This window comes from Pseudophryne corroboree, chromosome 1 (genome assembly GCF_028390025.1).
Source record: "Pseudophryne corroboree isolate aPseCor3 chromosome 1, aPseCor3.hap2, whole genome shotgun sequence".
Classification (NCBI taxonomy): Eukaryota; Metazoa; Chordata; class Amphibia; order Anura; family Myobatrachidae; genus Pseudophryne; species Pseudophryne corroboree.
This window is the reverse complement of record NC_086444.1, coordinates 234,976,264-234,996,644: the sequence shown is the minus strand read 5'-3', so window position 1 is coordinate 234,996,644 and position 20,381 is coordinate 234,976,264. Positions and strand designations below refer to the sequence as shown.

Here is a 20,381-nt window from a genome sequence, read left to right as displayed (position 1 = left end):
CCCCCTATGACCCTCCTCCAAGCCAGTTAGGTACTGTGCCCGGACGAGCGTACACAATAAGGGAGGAATTTTGAATCCCGGGTAAGACTCATACCAGCCACACCAATCACACCGTACAACTTGTGATCTAAACCCAGTTAACAGTATGATAACAGCGGAGCCTCTGAAAAGATGGCTCACAACAATAATAACCCGATTTTTGTAACTATGTACAAGTATTGCAGATAATCCGCACTTGGGATGGGCGCCCAGCATCCACTACGGACTCCGAGAAATAGAATTATCGGTAAGTAAATTCTTATTTTCTCTATCGTCCTAGTGGATGCTGGGGTTCCTGAAAGGACCATGGGGATTATACCAAAGCTCCCAAACGGGCGGGAGAGTGCGGATGACTCTGCAGCACCGAATGAGAGAACTCCAGGTCCTCCTTAGCCAGGGTATCAAATTTGTAGAATTTAGCAAACGTGTTTGCCCCTGACCAAGTAGCTGCTCGGCAAAGTTGTAAAGCCGAGACCCCTCGGGCAGCCGCCCAAGATGAGCCCACCTTCCTTGTGGAATGGGCATTTACATATTTTGGCTGTGGCAGGCCTGCCACAGAATGTGCAAGCTGAATTGTATTACACATCCAACTAGCAATAGTCTGCTTAGAAGCAAGAGCACCCAGTTTGTTGGGTGCATACAGGATAACAGCAAGTCAGTTTTCCTGACTCCAGCCGTCCTGGAACATATTTTCAGGGCCCTGACAACATCTAGCAACTTGGAGTCCTCCAAGTCCCTAGTAGGTGCAAGGCACCACAATAAGCTGGTTCAGGTGAAACACTGACACCACCTTAGGGAGAGAACTGGGGACGAGTCCGCAGCTCTGCCCTGTCCGAATGGACAAACAGATATGGGCTTTTTTGAGAAAAAAACACCAATTTGACACTCGCCTGGTCCAGGCCAGGGCCAAGAGCATGGTCACTTTTCATGTGAGATGCTTCAAATCCACAGATTTGACTGGTTTTAAAACAATGTGATTTGAGGAATCCCAGAACTACGTTGAGATCCCACAGTGCCACTGGAGGCACAAAAGGGGGTTGTATATGCAATACTCCCTTGACAAACTTCTGGACTTCAGGAACTGAAGCCAATTCTTTCTGGAAGAAAATCGACAGGGCCGAAATTTGAACCTTAATGGACCCCAATTTGAGGCCCATAGACACTCCTGTTTGCAGGAAATGCAGGAAACGACCGAGTTGAAATTACTTTGTGGGGCCTTCCTGGCCTCACACCACGCAACATATTTTCGCCACATGTGGTGATAATGTTGTGCGGTCACCTCCTTTCTGGCTTTGACCAGGGTAGGAATGACCTCTTCCGGAATGCCTTTTCCCTTAGGATCCGGCTTTCCACCGCCATGCCGACAAACGCAGCTGCGGTAAGTCTTGGAACAGACCTGGTACTTGCTGAAGCAAGTCCCTTCTTAGCGGCAGAGGCCATAAGACCTCTGTAAGCATCTCTTGAAGTTCCGGGTACCAAGTCCTTCTTGGCCAATCCGGAGCCATGAGTATAGTTCTTACTCCTCTACGTCTTATAATTCTCAGCACCTTAGGTATGAGAAGCAGAGGAGGGAACACATACACCGACTGGTACACCCACGGTGTTACCAGAACGTCCACAGCTATTGCCTGAGGGTCTCTTGACCTGGCGCAATACCTGTCCCGTTTTTTGTTCAGACGGGACGCCATCATGTCCACCTTTGGTATTTCCCAACGGTTTACAATCATGTGGAAAAAACTTCCCGATGAAGTTTCCACTCTCCCGGGTGGAGGTCGTGCCTGCTGAGGAAGTCTGCTTCCCAGTTTCCATTCCCGGGATGAAACACTGCTGACAGTGCTATCACATGATTTTCCGCCCAGCGAAAAGTCCTTGCAGTTTTTGCCATTGCCCTCCTGCTTCTTGTGTCGCCCTGTCTGTTTACGTGGGCGACTGCCGTGATGTTTTTCCCACTGGATCAATACCGGCTGACCTTGAAGCAGAGGTCTTGCTAAGCTTAGAGCATTATAAATTTACCCTTAGCTCCAGTATATTTATGTGGAGAAAAGTCTCCATACTTGATCACACTCCCTGGAAATTTTTTCCTTGTGTGACTGCTCCCCAGCCTCTCGGCTGGGCTCCGTGGTCACCAGCATCCAATCCTGAATGCCGAATCTGCGGCCCTCTAGAAGATGAGCACTCTATAACCACCACAGGAGAGACACCCTTGTCCTTGGATATAGGGTTATCCGCTGATGCATCTGAAGATGCGATCCGGACCATTTGTCCAGCAGATCCCACTGAAAAGTTCTTGCGTGAAATCTGCCGAATGGAATTGCTTCGTAGGAAGCCACCATTTTTACCAGGACCCTTGTGCAATGATGCACTGTTTTTAGGAGGTTCCTGACTAGCTCGGATAACTCCCTGGCTTTCTCTTCCGGGAGAAACACCTTTTTCTGGACTGTGTCCAGAATCATCCCTAGGCACAGCAGACGTGTCGTCGGGATCAGCTGCGATTTTGGAATATTTAGAATCCACCCGTGCTGTTGTAGCAGTATCCGAGATAGTGCTACTCCGACCTCCAACTGTTCCCTGGACTATGCCCTTATCAGGAGATCGTCCAAGTAAGGGATAATTAAGACGCCTTTTCTTCGAAGAAGAATCATCATTTCGGCCATTACCTTGGTAAAGACCCGGGGTGCCGTGGACAATCCAAACGGCAGCGTCTGAAACTGATAGTGACAGTTCTGCCCCACGAACCTGAGGTACCCTTAGTGAGAAGGGCAAATTTGGGACATAGAAGGTAAGCATCCCTGATGTCCCGGGACACTATATAGTCCCCTTCTTCCAGGTTCGTTATCACTGCTCTGAGTGACTCCATCTTGATTTGAACCTTTGTAAGTGTTCAAAAAATTTTATTTTTTTTTTAGAATAAGTCTCACCTAGCCTTCTGGCTTCAGTACCACAATATAGTGTGGAATAATACCCCTTTTCTTGTAGTAGGAGGGGTAATTTAATTATCACCTGCTGGGAATACAGCTTGTGAATTTTTTCCCCTACTGCCTCCTTGTCGGAGGGAGACCTTGGTAAAGCAGACTTCAGGAGCCTGCGAAGGGGAAACGTCTCGACATTCCAATCTGTACCCCTGGGATACTACTTGTAGGATCCAGGAGTCCTGTACGGTCTCAGCGCCATGCTGAGAACTTGTCAGAAGCGGTGGAACGCTTCTGTTCCTGGGAATGGGCTGCCTGCTGCAGTCTTCTTCCCTTTCCTCTATCCCTGGGCAGATATGATCTTATAGGGACGAAAGGACTGAGGCTGAAAAGACGGTGTCTTTTTCTGCAGAGATGTGACTTAGGGTAAAAACGGCGGATTTTCCAGCAGTTGCCGTGGCCACCAGGTCCGATGGACCGACCCCAAATAACTCCTCTTCCTTTATACGGCAATACACCTTTGTGCCGTTTGGAATCTGCATCACCTGACCACTGTCGTGTCCATAACATCTTCTGGCAGATATGGACATCGCATTTACTCTTGATGCCAGAGTGCAAATATCCCTCTGTGCATCTCGCATATATAGAAATGCATCCTTTAAATGCTCTATAGTCAATAAAATACTGTCCCTGTCAAGGGTATCAATATTTTTAGTCAGGGAATCCGACCCAGCCACCCCAGCTCTGCACATCCAGGCTGAGGCGATCGCTGGTCGCAGTATAACACCAGTATGTGTGTATATACTTTTTATGATATTTTTCCAGCCTCCTGTCAGCTGGTCCTTGAGGACGGCCCTATCTATAGACGGTACCGCCACTTGTTTTGATAAGCGTGTGAGCGCCTTATCCACCCTAAGGGGTGTTTCCCAACGCGCCCTAACTTCTGGCGGGAAAGGGTATACCGCCCATAATTTTCTATCGGGGGGAACCCACGCATCATCACACACTTTATTTAATTTATCTGATTCAGGAAAAACTACGGTAGTTTTTTCACATCCCACATAATACCCTCTTTTGTGGTACTTGTAGTATCAGAAATATGTAACACCTCCTTCATTGCCTTTAACGTGTGGCCCTAATAAGGAATACGTTTGTTTATTCACCGTCGACACTGGATTCAGTGTCCCTGTCTGTGTCTGTGTCGACCGACTAAAGTAAACGGGCGTTTTAAAACCCCTGACGGTGTTTTTGAGACGTCTGGACCGGTACTAATTGTTTGTCGGCCGTCTCATGTCGTCAACCGACCTTGCAGCGTGTTGACATTATCACGTAATTTCCTAAATAAGCCATCCATTCCGGTGTCGACTCCCTAGAGAGTGACATCACCATTACAGGCAATTGCTCCGCCTCCTCACCAACATCGTCCTCATACATGTCGACACACACGTACCGACACACAGCACACACACAGGGAATGCTCTGATAGAGGACAGGACCCACTAGCCCTTTGGAGAGACAGAGGGAGAGTTTACCAGCACACACCAAAAACGCTATAATTATATAGGGACAACCTTATATAAGTGTTTTCCCTTATAGCATCTTTTTTATATATTTCTAACGCCAATTTAGTGCCCCCCCTCTCTGTTTTAACCCTGTTTCTGTAGTGCAGTGCAGGGGAGAGCCTGGGAGCCTTCCCTCCAGCCTTTCTGTGAGGGAAAATGGCGCTGTGTGCTGAGGAGATAGGCCCCGCCCCTTTTTCGGCGGCCTCGTCTCCCGCTCTTAACGGATTCTGGCAGGGGTTAAATATCTCCATATAGCCTCCGGAGGCTATATGTGAGGTATTTTTTGCCAAAATAGGTATTCATTTGCCTCCCAGGGCGCCCCCCTCCCAGCGCCCTGCACCCTCAGTGACTGCCGTGTGAAGTGTGCTGAGAGGAAAATGGCGCACAGCTGCAGTGCTGTGCGCTACCTTTAGAAGACTGAGGAGTCTTCTGCCGCCGATTCTGGACCTCTTCTTACTTCAGCATCTGCAAGGGGGCCGGCGGCAAGGCTCCGGTGACCATCCAGGCTGTACCTGTGATCGTCCCTCTGGAGCTGATGTCCAGTAGCCAAGAAGCCAATCCATCCTGCACGCAGGTGAGTTCACTTCTTCTCCCCTAAGTCCCTCGTTGCAGTGATCCTGTTGCCAGCAGGACTCACTGTAAAATAAAAAACCTAAGCTAAACTTTTCTAAGCAGCTCTTTAGGAGAGCCACCTAGATTGCACCCTTCTCGGCCGGGCACAAAAATCTAACTGGCTTGGAGGAGGGTCATAGGGGGAGGAGCCAGTGCACACCACCTGATCGGAAAGCTTTACTTTTGTGCCCTGTCTCCTGCGGAGCCGCTATTCCCCATGGTCCTTTCAGGAACCCCAGCATCCACTAGGACGATAGAGAAACAATAGTACCCATATCTAAGGCTGCTTCTTCCAAAAATATTGTAGCCTGTTTGATATGTGCCACATGGGATTTTTGCTCTCTAGAGGTCATTGAAATTTCCCCTTCCAATGCATCTGCCCAGGCAGCCACTGCTTTAGCCATCCAGGCTGAGAACACTGCTGGTATGATTGCCCCAGACAGGGAAAAAAAAATTTTTAACAACCCATCTACTCTCCTATCCATGACATCATTTAAAGAAGTTGAAGGCAGAGGTAATGTAGATTTTCGCACTAAGCGAATCACATGCGTATCTACTTTAGGGGCTACCTCCCTCTTTAAACAGTCCCCAGTCAGAAAAGGATCATTGGAATTCCATTTCCTAGGAATTCTACATTTCTTACTTGGTGTAGCCCAAGCCTCTTCCATAATTTCCATCAGCTGTTCTGATCCAGGAAACTCAGTCTCAACTGTTTTGGGACTTTTAAATACAGGTGCCTTGGATTTTAACACAGACTCTGCTGATTCTTCTAAGGATAAAATGGATTTCATTGCAGTAATAAACTCAGATATGTCCACTGAGCTGAGACCTCCTTCCTCATCCTCATGAGTGTAATGAGTCTGAAACATATGTAGACTGTGAAGATGTTGTTTCGGGTCTAAATTATTTACTTACCATTGGCTTTTCAGCCTGTTTCTGTTGAGAGGCTACTGTTTTCCCTGCTGGAAATGATAAACCGCAGGTGGAATGCTGCACATAAGGATTAATAGTGTAACCTATTGCTGGTACAGAAGTTGGAATTATCTGCTCAGCTATACAGGATAATGTCTGTGCAAACACAGCCCATGGGGGATCAACTTGCACCAGCGTCTGCCTTGAATTTTTCAAGAGATCTTGGTGAAAGCTAAAACAGTTTGCACACAACCCATCCTGAACCAGATCCTGAGAGGTTAACCCAGCTTTATATGACAAACATGATATGAGTGCCGGTGCTGCTGTGAGTGTATTTTCCTTTGCCGCTCTTAGACATGATAAATAATCAGACACTTTCACAGTGTAATACACAATTTGTGACTGTAATCACTTTAAATGTGTTAAAGTGACATAGTACAATCCGACCCCACCCTGCTTAGCACCAGCATTGAGGATCGGAGTAAACAGAGAAAACTGACAGAATTTATAGCAAAGTCAGCAATCACACTAGCAGTCAGTCACAGGTTATACATTAGTAAAATAAGAAATATGAGCACATATTTAACTACAGATACAGTTGAAGTATGTAGGAGAAACATATTACTGCATTACTTTATAAAAACAATTTAACCGTATTCAGATGCCTAGCGAAAGAAACCACAGTAATATTATCAAACTCATATGCATTATGCACTTATTCAACTATTCATACTCAAGGGTAGATAGAGATTTAGTGCTGTATAGCCCGTACTCAGGAGAGTGGGATACAGGGAGACTTACTCCACTTCCAGGATCGATCAAAACGTTTGCGAACGCTGGGTGGATCCAGATGCTATAAGTGTACACCGCCGCTCCGTGAACCTATAGTGAACACAGACGCCCAAGTGAACACTGACGCACCAGTCACACAGCCGCCTTTGCGGCCTCATGCTATCCCTGGAGCCCATGATCCCTAAGGCCTAGCGCTGGTGCACTTTCGGTGACAGCCGCGTTAGCGACTATTTGGTAGTCTCCCCCCAAACAGTGCGGCTGTGTCCGTGTTAACCCTCTAAGCGGAACCGATGCCTTACCTTCCCCCCCATGCTCCGGCCACAGCCTGGTAAAGTCTGCTGGACCTGTTAGTTTTATCAGACACAGTTGCCCGCCGAAACTGCACTGTACTTGTGGGTAAGCGTTGTCACGACCCGGCGGATGTTGGTGGAGCGACTCTTTCTAAAGGTAAGTATAAGACGCTGTTTAGAAAGTTCACTCAGAAAAAATAGCAAGACTATAAAAATAAAATAAAAAAGCTTATGGCTGCTAAAAACCAGCAGCCCTTAGACCGCGGTCCGGCTCTTGCCGCACCAAACAAAAAACTGATTTGCCTGAGCCAAGAGGCGGGGATATGGACGGGCCCACTGCATGCTGGGAGGCCAGAAAGCTTTGACCGATTGGTGCAAGATCCGCTGTTGCTCAACCATATCCCAATGTATCCTGTGGATACCCTGTAGACCCAGCAGGAGAAATTCACCTTGCGATCTCGATGCGATAGCGATGCGCGGTCCCGCAAGCTTAGATACTGTGCAGGCAAGTCAATTTTGACTATCTAGTATAAAAGTATAGTCAAAATTGACAGTTAGCCAAAATAGCACATAGCCAGTGTTGCAAGCACAGTCATCTATGCTTGCGATACCGACCACAGTCCCTATCGCATAGTGAGAATCGGGCATAGCCCGAATCTCACCGTGTATACATACCTTAAGACAATCCCGCTGTCGAACATTACAAGGGGGGGCTCGGCCACAATGTATGGAAAAGATAGCGGGCAGATATGCCCCCGCTACCTGTAGTTATGTGCTGTCTTTACTACTGCGATCGTGGATGCGTGCATACGCATGCACCTGCAAATTATACCACAACAAAGGACTGCTAGTGGCGTGGCTATGTAGTTTTAGGCAAAGATGTGTACACATCTGCTACAGCTTTTAACAATACAAGTTCTGCTCTGTATACAGATTCAGTCACACATCTATATCTTTATCTCTGTATAGAACTATGGGGGTTATTCCGAGTTGATCGCTCGCTAGCAGTTTTTAGCAGCCATGCAAATGCATAGTCGCCGCCCACGGGGGAGTGTATTTTCGCTTTGCAGGAGTGCGAATGCCTGGGCAGCAGAGCGCCTGCAAACACATTTTGTGCAAAACAGGACCAGCCCTGTAGTTACTTATCCTGTGCGATGATTGCTGTGACGAGTGAGCGGTAATGACGTCAGATACCCGCCCAGAATACGCCCGGCCACGCCTGCGTTTTTCCAAATACTCCCAGAAAACGGTCAGTTGCCACCCAGAAACTCCCACTTCCTGTCAATCTCCTTGCGTTCGGCTGTGCGATTGGAATCGTTGCTAGAACCAGTGCAAAACCACAAAGGACTTTGTACCCGTACGACGCGCGTGCGCATTGCGGTGCATACGCATGTGCAGATTAGCCAGTTTTTTCACTGATCGCTACGCAGCGAACAACGGCAGCTAGCGATCAACTCGGAATGACCCCCAATATCTCTGTATGGATATCTCCCTCTCTCTCTTTCTCTAATATATATATATAGAGAGAGAGAGAGAGAGAGAGAGAGAGATACAGTATATATGGGATGTGGTCACAATGTCGGTGTACGGGATCCCGGCAGTCACAATGCCAGCGCTGGAATCCCAACACGTGTTAGAATGCCGGCGCCGGAGGACTGACTGCCGGGATCCCGGATGTGAGTATGCCGGAGAGGGTTATGGTTTAGGCTGCGGGAAGGGTTAGGATTAGTTTCCTACCGAACTGTCGAGATTAAGACCTGTCGGGATTTAGACGACTGGCATCTTCACTGCCGGTTCACGATCCCAACCCGTATATCTATCTATATTTATATACAGTAAATAAAGATACATGTACCCTTGCCCATGGTCTAACTGTCCTACTGAGAGAGCCTGGCAGTCTGTAGAATGAATCATGGCCTCAAGCCACGCCACTAAAACCAACTGAGCAAAGCTGTGACATAAAAGACTGACCTCCAGAGCTAGCCCCCAATGGTGACTCCTCCAGCATGCTTAGAATATTGGTGCACAATGAGCACCTGGGCTCCACCAAAAGAACTAGAACACCCTCTTCCTTAACCTTTTGAGAATGCATGGAAATCTGAAGTAAGAGAGACAACAGTCTGCACTACTATAGTGTCAATTAAAATGCCTGCTGATTCCTCGTCTTGCGCAGCACTGAACTACCATGGGATTCAACCAGGTCCCTGTATTCAACTCTGGAGGACGCCACCTGTGCCCAAGGTGGGTGAAGACACCCACCTCAGAAATTAATGGCTGCTGGCTTAGAAGTTAACGTCCCAGTTGTGCACTCCTGGGATGAAACATGCTACACACAGTGCCAGCATAAAATCTTGACCGTATTAGTTACTGCCATGGCGTTATCCTACTATATATGGGAGATGTCCCATATGAGGAACGGAACTCACAGCAGAATGTCTATCACTGATGAGAGCTCAGGAATGTGTATCGGCAGTGACTCTTGGCTAAGACCCAAGGTCCACTGCAGACAAAAGGCACCACTGTAATTGCACCCAATTCCTGTATCATGATCCCACACACCACAAAGTGACTGACAAGCCGTAGTAAGCATGCTGGACAATTAAGTAGCCAAAGACGTGTTGAATGCCTGACTTAAGCTGGGTACACACTACATGATGGTATACGCAGCAACATCAGCAGCAACGGAACCCGATGACTGCAATGACGGAGTGACGGTGGCGGCCATGCTGCATTTGGCAGCATGGCCCTCGCTAGCAACGTCTTCCGTTGGCCCTGCATGTAAGGCCAACAGACTGCATTGGTGACAATCCATGGGGGTGCTTCAGCGACATAGTGGGTACACACACATGTGCCTGATGTGTCGGTCCGATCCTCCGGATAAGATGAAATATCATCTAGTGTGTAGTTGTGTACCCAGTCTTATGTTTGGCTCAGCATCAGTCCTTTTAGTGTTTATTGAAGAGGGCTGAATAGATTTTGTCCTCTGCTGTTTTAATCAGGTACCGGGGGTGGAGTAGCCCATTTGGGGGAAAAACATAATAAAGGGAGGTATATCAAAACTAGAGTCCATGTGAGTCTTCTACGTCACTATAGAAATAATTAGAAGTCCATATTTGGCATCTTTAGCATCCTTGGTATCTTTGATATGTCTCTTTGGCGGAAATAAAAGCAATCTACTGCTTACCTTCAGCATCTGTACCGCATTTCGAACAATTAAGGCTGGAGGGGGTTCCGGAGCTTTCATTAGAAAATCCGCAATTGGACAGTTTATTGGCGCTAATAATTTTGTATGCAAGCAGAGTTCCTGTGTGTACAAAGAAAAACAAATTACGATACAATGGCAAACATACATATTAATGCTTCTGTATGCAGCTTTGCAATATTTGGGGAAAATACTACGCTGGAGATCATTGTAGGGAGGGATTTATCAAGCACAATGCATTTACTTGAATGCAAACTTTCAATGATAAACTTCCATAGACATAAGCCTTACGTGAAGGGGCATTCGTAGTAGTTCCGGTGTCTGAAACTCCAACATATTCTCAAAACGGAGTCTGCTGAACAGCCGGAAACAGACGCCAGGTCTGCAGCGACCAGCCCTGTAACACATCAACATACAGTACAAGTCTGACCAGAGAAAGCACCACCAATCTCATTTTCACATGGTGAAGGATGACTGAGCGCCCTATCAAACTGAAGTCAATAATGATCAAACAAAAATGCTATACATTACAAACACAATCTATCATTCTGAAGGCTTCCCTTACATGCAGAGATCATCATACCCTGGGGTTACTCCTCAGGGTATGATGATCTCTGTAAGTGTCAGTAAATTTCTATATAGTGTCAGGTGCATGACTGAAACAGAAGAGAATTTCATCACTGCATAGCAATGAGGCACACAGCAGTACATCTCTCTTATGGGATGCCGTTACAATCCTGACAGTCGGGATCCACGCACACAACGGAATGTCGTCATTGTGATCCCGATCATCAAGACAATGGGGTGGGTAAGTACTGGGATGGTGGGGTCGTTAGGTTTAGGTCGACCCCTGGGGGATTTAGGATTATGGTGCAGTGGGGAGGATGAGGTTTAGGGTGCGGGGAGGGAGGGTTAGGGTTAGGCACCTTTAATGGAGACTTAGGGTTACAGTAGGGTAGGGTAGGGTTAGACTACTTACTGACCGTTGTCAGGATTTCAACTGTCGGGATCTGGATGTCGGTATCCTGACCGCCGGCATCCCAACAGTCGGCATTTCATACCCAACCCTCTGTCATATATACATGCTCGTCTGTATGGGCCGTATTTGTGTCAGCACGTCCTTACTGAATGTTATGTTTTAACCCTTTAAAGACTAGTTGTATTTTGTAGGTTTATAACCATGCCAATAAGCATTTTTACTGCGTCGGTAGAATTGGTTTCATTGGTCCAATTAAACTAAAGGCGCTGTGCCGCTGGACGTACCACACACATATGTGCCTATTACAGTAAGATGAACATTGCTTTTTTTCCTGCGCACCACTATAGGGTGCAAGGAAATACTAACAATGGTGATGGTAGTGATGTACCGCTCTGTAACAACACATCGTGGCCAAGCCGCTAATTGAATTGTCCCTCTTTATAATAAAGGAGGCTCTTTTGGTATAAATAAATGGTATTACATTGCACAGACAAAATTAGCCTAGTAAATGAGTAGTTATCAAGCTTGTACTTAGGGGGTCATTCCGACCCGATCGCTTGCTGCAGTTGTTCACAGCGCAGTGATGAGGTGGGAATTGCGTATGTACCGGCGCCGCAGTACGCCGGCGCATGGGCCGTCGTTCCCCCTGTCAATCAGGCAGAGGCGGTCAATGGGCGTGAGGGGGTGGCTCGGCGGCGTTAGGCCGCCGTTTTGGGGGCGCGGTTGGCAAATGCAGCCGCTGCGACTTACAACTCCCGGCCAGCAGCAGGAGCTGCGCTGCCCGGGAGTTACTCAACAAGTACAAAAGCATCGCCGCTGTGCAATGCTTTTGTACTTGTGCAGGGGGGGGCCCGGACAGACATGCGGGGTGGACTAGCTCTGTGCTGGGCGTCCCCCGCATGTCTGGGAACATGATCGTAGCGGTGCTAAATTTAGCACAGCTACGAACAACTCGGAATGACCCCCTTAATCCTTTGCAGACCACAAAATATGTTCCAAAATATGGTGATTTATTTAGATACCCTATATCGGCTCCTTGTTGTTGTTTATTAAATCTAAGGATTTAGACATGAAAGTGTTTTTTCTTATTTTTAGATTAGTATATATCTCAATAGCTAAATATGACGTAACAAATATTAGTGCTTAAATAATGCTATGATGTCACCATGATAATTAGAGTCGGCAAATAAGGACTGTGATGTATAATTTGCTGTTCTATGCTTTGTATGGTATTGTGCTCATGTAACCTTTTTTATGGACTAGGCGCCATTCTGCCCTTTATCTGTATGTGCTAATTCACATGTTCAGTATATTCTTTATATAGATTCTGAATTGTAGCACAAAGAAAACATTAAAAATACATTACCTTCCTTTCCTTTGAATTGCACTGGCTTTAGAAATCCAAACCATTTTAAGCATAGTGACATGGTTCAGAGCATCAAAAGATTTCTACAAAAGAAATGAAAGCATACGTCTGCAACACTGGACTTTTCCAAATACATTTATTTTATTATTAAGAAAGAAAAAAAATGTAGGTAGATATGTGCTTGCTACACACGTAAAAGAGTAATCAGGGTACCAAAACTAAATGTATTATTTTCCTTTGGTTTTTGTAATTATGGGGACTATTCAGATATGTCCTTATACATCTAGCCTCAATACGCAATGCACGGCGAGGTGCTGGAGTGAGTGAGCCGGCACTTCTTGGGCAGCTCTGCTAACGTCAGACTGTTTTTATTTTGCAGAAAATGCATCTTATCCGTATTGCTATGTGAATAGGATGCACCAACAGCTTATGCGGATTAAAATATTTGGACGCTATACTGCCTACTCTTAGCACTCCTGTTTATGTCATTGAATTGTAATCTGAATACATATCTATGGCATTTGTATTGTAATATTTGCTTTCTCTGACTTCAATAAAAATATTTTTGAAAAAAACCCGATATGCGGCATGTCTATAGTCTGTGTGCAACTGTGGCTGTATCTGCATATGACATGCTACGTTACAGTGATTTCCAGGAAAACACTGTAATGTAGCATTTCGGATGCAGATGCAACCGCAGTCACGCACAGAATATTGGCATGCCATATATCATTTTAATTAGCACAAGCTGATGCATTTTAATGGAAAAAGTCGCACATAAAGATGCTCAGCGCTACAGAGTCATACCATGGCATGGCGTGACTAAAACGGCTGTTTACCGTGACTGCAGCAAAGATGTGTATCAGCGCCGCGATTCCGCAATGGAGACCCGCCAATCAGTAGACATCAGTTATCGGCGTTCCGCCAGAGAATCAGTAAAATTCAGCATGTTAAAAATCTCCGACTCGCTGAACCCAATCACTGTTTGTTTGGTATCGGTGAATCAGATTTCTAAAATGTTGGATTCCTACGATCCCCTGACCCCGGCAGAATGGGGTCTATCGTAGATGCATGGACCCCCTTAGATTGCCATCTTTGTAGGTTTTATGGGATTTGACAAGAAACTGCACACCAGTTATGCCTCAGGGAAATTTCCCACGGTTTATATTTATAACAATTTGGCATGAAGACAACACTAACAATGTATTTGTGATACCTACCATAATGTATACAGTGCAAAACTGACAAAATTTATGCCAACAAACAATAAACAAATATGTACACTTGTCAGGGGTAATAAAATCTAAATGATTCAGAATTTTTATATGGAAAAAAACCTTGCCATTGTAGACTCAACTAAAGCCCCTTTTAGACATAGTGAGGCATCCCAGGGCTCAGCCATACTACCCGGGTCTCACCTATGTCTGATCGGCGACCCTGTTTTTCAGACATCCCGGGTTAAGTCTGAATGGTGCAACCCGGGATTTTACTCCCGGGCTGCACATAGAAGAAGCCTCTGATAGGCCGTTTGTAGTGAGGGTTACCGATGTTGAATGTGGAGAGTATAGGAGAATGTTTGTGTGTAGGGGGGGGGGGGGGGGGGGGGGTGGAGGGTTGTACAGAATCTGTTATAAAGTGAATTTGTTGAATGTTGTTGCTTTTGTCTTTGAAATACATAGCAAAATAATGGGCTAGGAGGGAGGATCTGCATGGGGGCAAAAAAGTGTATAAGAATTGTAAAAAGTCATCAGGGATTTGTAGATGGGGAATATATTTGAAAAGTCAGTTAGGCCTGGTGGCTGGCGTAGGGGTGTGTGATTGCTTGAGTGTGTATGAGTGTGACGTGTGTGTGTATGACACGTATGTATGTTTAAATATGGCTTGTATGTATGACATGCATGTGTGTGTGTATGTATGACATATATGTGTGTATATGACGTGTGTGTGTGTGTGTGTGTGTGTGTGTGTGTGTGTGTGTGTGTGTGTGTGTGTGTGTGTGTGTGTGTACATGAGAGCAGCCTGGCAGCCCTGGTAAGTACAATGAAAGGGCAGACCCGGCTTATGTTTGCAAGGGGACGACTGGGGAATATCCCTGGTCTTAGATGTACAATGAAAGGGGGACAGCCAGCTAAAAAACAGGGTTTTTGCTGAGATGAAAAACCGGGTCTGAGCAGGGAAATTCCCGGGTTGTATGGCTGAAAGGGGTAGAACACTTTAAAGATTGTTACAAAAATCTACCCACTTATTACAGGAATGCATTCATTTTTACTGCTAAATTTATTCCTGGAGAATTTAGTGTTTGTTTATATTTATGTGAACTTCTATGACTGCAATGTTGCTGCTAAATCAATTTCTTCATTGACATGCTCAATTGTGTCTTTTATAAGAAAGCCTTTACATGAGTATCCTATCCTATACAAAAAGTCCTCACTCAAAAAAACTTAAAACAGTTACGAAGGATTTACTGAGGTATTATAGAACTAAAAACTGGACTTAATACTTTTGTTAAATACTTGCCTTGATTGGGGAACACTACAATCATGGGTTATAGACAAACACCTGGAGTTTGGCACTTAAAATGATCTGTCATTTGTTAACTTCTCCCCCTCTATACCCCCTCCCTGGGGGAACTACACTTAATCAAGCAACGTAATCAAACTACTTTCAAATCAAGGATTCTGTGTGTTAACACACAAAAACAGAAAATTTGACAGGCGCAAAAAACGGGCTGTAAAGTACGAAAAAGCTTGAGGCTACCACCATTTTTCGCACCCTTTAAATTTTTGTGAACAACTGCCCTACCCTCATGCAAATAAGCTGCGGAGATCTACAAGACTAAACTGCCACAGCTAGGACACTCTTTGAGCTATGAAGATAGCCATTTTTACCAAATAAACACCATCTCCACCAGATCCTGCAAGTCAACAGAAGAACGTTGTTAAGCCGTAAAGACCCAAACAAATTTAAAGGTGTAGTAAGAGGTCTGTGTGGACCTGCATAACCCTAGCAGAAGACTTGCCCTTTCTACAAAGTGGTAACTTGTTTAAAAGTAAGACCAGTCTACTGAAAGACGTAGCTTGAAACGTATGTCCTTGTACCAGAAATATAAAGGTCTTCCAGACTCTGAAAATGTTTAACTGAAGCTAGCCACTCGGTCACTCTATGAATCACAGAGGCTGGCATACAAATATTTATAGGATGATGTTTACAATTACCCTCTACACCAGGCTTTTTCAACCAGTGTGCCGTGGCACACTAGTGTGCCGCGACCAGTTGCAAGGTGTGCCGCGGAGCCAGAGCAGCTTCATGCACCTTCAGAGTGAACTGTTGGAACAGGCTCTTCTTAGAGGATCAGTCGTGTTCCGGCTGTGACGTATGCCTTGAAGACGCGGCGGTGTGATATCATAGGTCACAGTCGCCAGGTCTCACCACCCAGCCAGCCCACCCGCCTGCATACACATCTTCCAGTTCCTGCCTGCATACACAGCTTTCCTTGCCCACCCACATCCACACCTGCCCGCCCACTGCTCAGTATTTGCAGCACTCCACTATGAACAAATAGACGTTATGGTAAGAATTTACCGTTGATAATGTGATTTCTCTTATGTCCACAGGTATCCACAGGATAACATTGGGATATGGTTGAGCGACAGCGGAAATGGCACCAACACGGTCGCGAGCTTTCTGGCCTCCTAGGATGCATCGGGGCTTCACCATATAATCCCGCACACTCAGTGGCGTAACTAGAAATTTTTCTCCCCCAAGCCAAAAAATTCTTCGGCGCCCCCCCCCCATACCCCCCATTATTGACACTAGTAAAGGGACAAATAAGCGCGCGCCTTAGCCGCGCGCCACCAAAAAGGGGGTGTGGCTTTGTTGAAATGGGCGTGGCTTCGTGTAAAGGGGCGTGGTATTGCAGGAAAAGACTACCTTATACCCCAGTTTTGCAACCTGCACGCCCAGACGTTAGCCACCACAGGAAAGAAAAATAATCCTGATTCATGCCCCTTACATTATTTGTAATTTTTCCTCCTTATAGTAATGCCCAGTATACATTATGCTACATACTGCAATGGCGTTAGCCATTATGCCACACACAACAATGCACATGACACAATATGCACACACTGTAATGCCCCCGACACATTATGCCACACACCGTAATGCCTGTGACACATTATGACAGGAATCGCAATGCCCGTTATACATTATGCTACACACCGTATCTGTGACACAGTATGACACATACCGCAATGCCCGTTATACATTATGCCACACCGCAATGACCCCGAGACATTATACCACATTCCACAATGCCCGTGATATAGTATACAACACACCGTAATGCCTGACACATTATGACACACACCGCAATGTCCATGATACATTATGCCACACACCGTAATGCCCATTACACATTAAGTTCTACAGTAAGGCTTCTAATTACTTTTAAATTACCTGCTCGTTGCCAGGGGTTTCATGCTCTTGGTTCCATGCACGGTGCCAGGGGTTTTCATGCTCAGGGTGTCATGCTCGTTGCCAGGGGTTTCATGCACTGGGTGTCATGCTCTTTGCCAGGGGTTTCATGCACTGGGTGTCATGCTCGTTGCCAGGGGTTTCATGCACTGGGTGTCATGCTCGTTGCCAGGGGTTTCATGCACTGGGTGTCATGCTCGTTGCTAGGGGGTAGTGCTTGTTGCTAGGGCCATGCTCCCAGTGCCACATATGCCCCCAGTGCCAGATATTCCCCCACAGTGCCAGGTATATGCCCCCAGTGCCCGATATTCCCCCACAGTGCCACATATGCCCCCTCAGTGCCTGCTCCCCCCAGTGCCAGATATTCCCCCACAGTGCCAGGTATATGCCCCCAGTGCCACATATTCCCCCACAGTGCCAGGTATATGCCCCCAGTGCCAGATAGTCCCCCACAGTGCCAGATATTCCCCCACAGTGCCAGGTATATGCCCCCAGTGCAGATAGTCCCCCACAGTGCCAGGTATATGCCTCCAGTGCCAGGTATATGCACCCAGTGCCAGATATTCCCCCACAGTGCCAGGTATATGCCCCCAGTGCCAGATAGTCCCCCACAGTGCCAGGTATATGCCCCCAGTGCCAGATAGTCCCCCACAGTGCCAGGTATATGACACCAGTGCCAGATAGTCCCCCACAGTGCCAGGTATGCCCCCAGTGCCAGATATTCCCCCACAGTGCCAGGTATATGCCCCCAGTGCCAGATATTCCCCCACAGTGCCAGGTATATGCCCACAGTGCCCCCACAGTGCCAGGTATATGCCCCCAGTGCCAGATATTCCCCCACAGTGCCTGCTCTCTCCCCCCCCCCCCTCCTTTGTGTTGGAGGGACACGGAGGGCACAGCGCGCGCCTCTCCAGTGTCCCTCCTGGCTCTCCGGCCGCTCTAATAAAGGAAGTGCCGGTTCGTGAGCCAATCAGAGCTCACGAACGGCACTTCCTTTATTAGACAGCCGGAGAGCCAGGGAGGGACATAGGGGGGCGCGCGCTGTGCGCTCCGTGTCCCTCCGTACAGCAGCGGAGGGAAGGAGACCTGCAGATTGACATGCGGACGCTCGTCCGCATGTCAATCTGTTCTGTCAGTGGCGCCCCCGCAGCCCCTCGCCCCCAAGCCACCGCGAGGGCTGCGGGGGCAGTAGTTACGCCACTGCGCCCACTGACTCAGTCAAATCAGTTTTTTCCACAGCGATTAGGCAGGAGCATCAGGTAGAAACCTATTTAGGCGATAAGAACACACATACACACCCTTCCATACAAGAGAGAAGAAGTTTAGTGATTATCAAGATCCTCAAATCAGGTGCATCAGGGTGGGACCCCTGTGGACATTAGAGAAATCACGTTATCAACTGTAAGTTCTTACCATAACGTCTATTTCTCTGGCTGGGTCCACAGGATTATCCACAGGATAAAATTGGGATTCCCAAAGCCAGTTTTAGTGGTGGGGACGCTCCTGATTACCCAGGAGGACCTTTCGCCCGAAGTCTGCGTCGTGAGAGGCAAAAGTATCCAAGGCATAATGTCTAATGAATGTATTTATGGAAGACCATGTGGCTGCCTTACAAATCTGTTCTGCTGAAGCACCCTGTTGTGCTGCCCAAGAAGGACCTACCTTACGTGTAGAGTGAGCAGAGACATTAGCCGGAGTAGGGAGATCTGCATGAGAATAAGCTTCTGATATTACCATTCGGAGCCATCTTGCGAGCGTCTGTTTACTAGCAGGCCATCCTCCCGCAGAAAGTCCCGATACCTGAAAAGCTGGGTCAACAATCTCTTCATTAAGGTGAAACTTTGAAACCACCTTTGGAAGATAACCAGATCTCGTTCTGAGAACTGCTCTGTCTCGAAAAAAAAACTTAGGAAAGGAGACTTACACAATAACGCTCCTAAATCTGACACTCTTCTGGCTAACGCCATTGCCAGTAAAAAAAAAACACTTTAGCCGTTAACCATTTAAGATCTGCTCTCTTAAGTGATTCAAATGGAGGACCCTGGAGGAATTTAAGAATTCAAAATGCCAGGGAGCTGCAGGAGGAACAATTGGAGGTTGAATATGTACAACTCCCTGAAAGTACATACGTACATCCTGTAAATCAGCAATCTTTCGCTGAAACCATACAGTTAATGCTGATACTTGAACTCTCAAGGAAGCAACTTTCAAACCTTTATCCAATCCTGCTTGAAGGAAATCCAAAATCCTGGATACTTAAAAACTTTTTCCAGTACACCAATGAATATAGGCCTGCCATATTCTATGATACACACGAGCTGAAGAAGGCTTTCTTGCTCTAAGCATAGTTTGGATTACTTGTTTTGAAAATCCTCTAGCTTCTAAGATAGAGGTTTCAACAGCCACGCCGTCAAAGACAGGCGATCCAGATGACTGTGACAAGTACCCTGCATTAGCAGATCTGGACGTTGAGGGAGCAGTATCGGTGCTTCCACGGACATTCTCAGTAGATCTGTGTGCCAATGCCTTCTTGGCCAAGCTGGAGCTATTAGAATAATTGCTCCCTTTGCTTGCTTTATTTTTCTCACTACTCTGGGTAACAGAGATATTGGAGGGAACAGATATGCCAGATGAAATTTCCATTCTACTGACAGTGCGTCTACAAGGACCGCTCCGGGATCCTTTGTTCTCGGTCCGTACTTCGGAACTTTGTTGTTTAGACGAGACGCCACAAGGTCTCTCTCTGGTAGACCCCATCTGTTCACTATTGTCTGAAACACTTCTGGGTGTAATGCCCATTCGGTTTCCTGAATGGTGTGTCGACTGAGAAAATCCGCTTCCCAGTTCAGTACACCTGGGACAAACACTGCTGACAATGCTAGGAGATGGAGTTCCGCCCATGTTAAAATGGGAGTTACTTCCTCCATCAATCTTTTGCTGTGAGTTCCTCCTTGATGATTGAGGTACGCTACTGCTGTCACATTGTCTGAGTGAATCTGGACCGGTCTTTCTTGCAGACTGTCCTTTGCCTGAACTAGAGCCATATAAATGGCTCTTATTTCCAACAGATTTATTGGCAGGCGACTTTCCCTTGCGGTCCATTTTCCCTGGAACAGAGTACCGCACCCCAGCCTTGCAGACTGGCATCTGTTGTCAGGACTTGCCATTCTTTTATCCAAAAGGGTCTCCCCTTGTTTAAATGGTCTGTCTGTAGCCACCACGCTAGAGACATTTTTACGTTT

General features: G+C 46.7%; 1 protein-coding gene across 1 annotated transcript in view; it reads right to left on the bottom strand.

Annotated features, from left to right (window-relative positions):
- YTHDC2 (YTH N6-methyladenosine RNA binding protein C2) overlaps positions 1-20,381 on the bottom strand; it is a 408,514-nt gene that overhangs the window by 84,730 nt on the left and 303,403 nt on the right. Inside the window, exons 18-20 of the mRNA XM_063964142.1 lie at positions 12,664-12,746; positions 10,610-10,715; positions 10,301-10,420 (exon numbers count right to left, since the gene is read on the bottom strand). Coding sequence (XP_063820212.1) covers positions 10,301-10,420; positions 10,610-10,715; positions 12,664-12,746 — 309 coding nt within the window. The remainder of the gene's footprint in view (positions 1-10,300; positions 10,421-10,609; positions 10,716-12,663; positions 12,747-20,381) is intronic.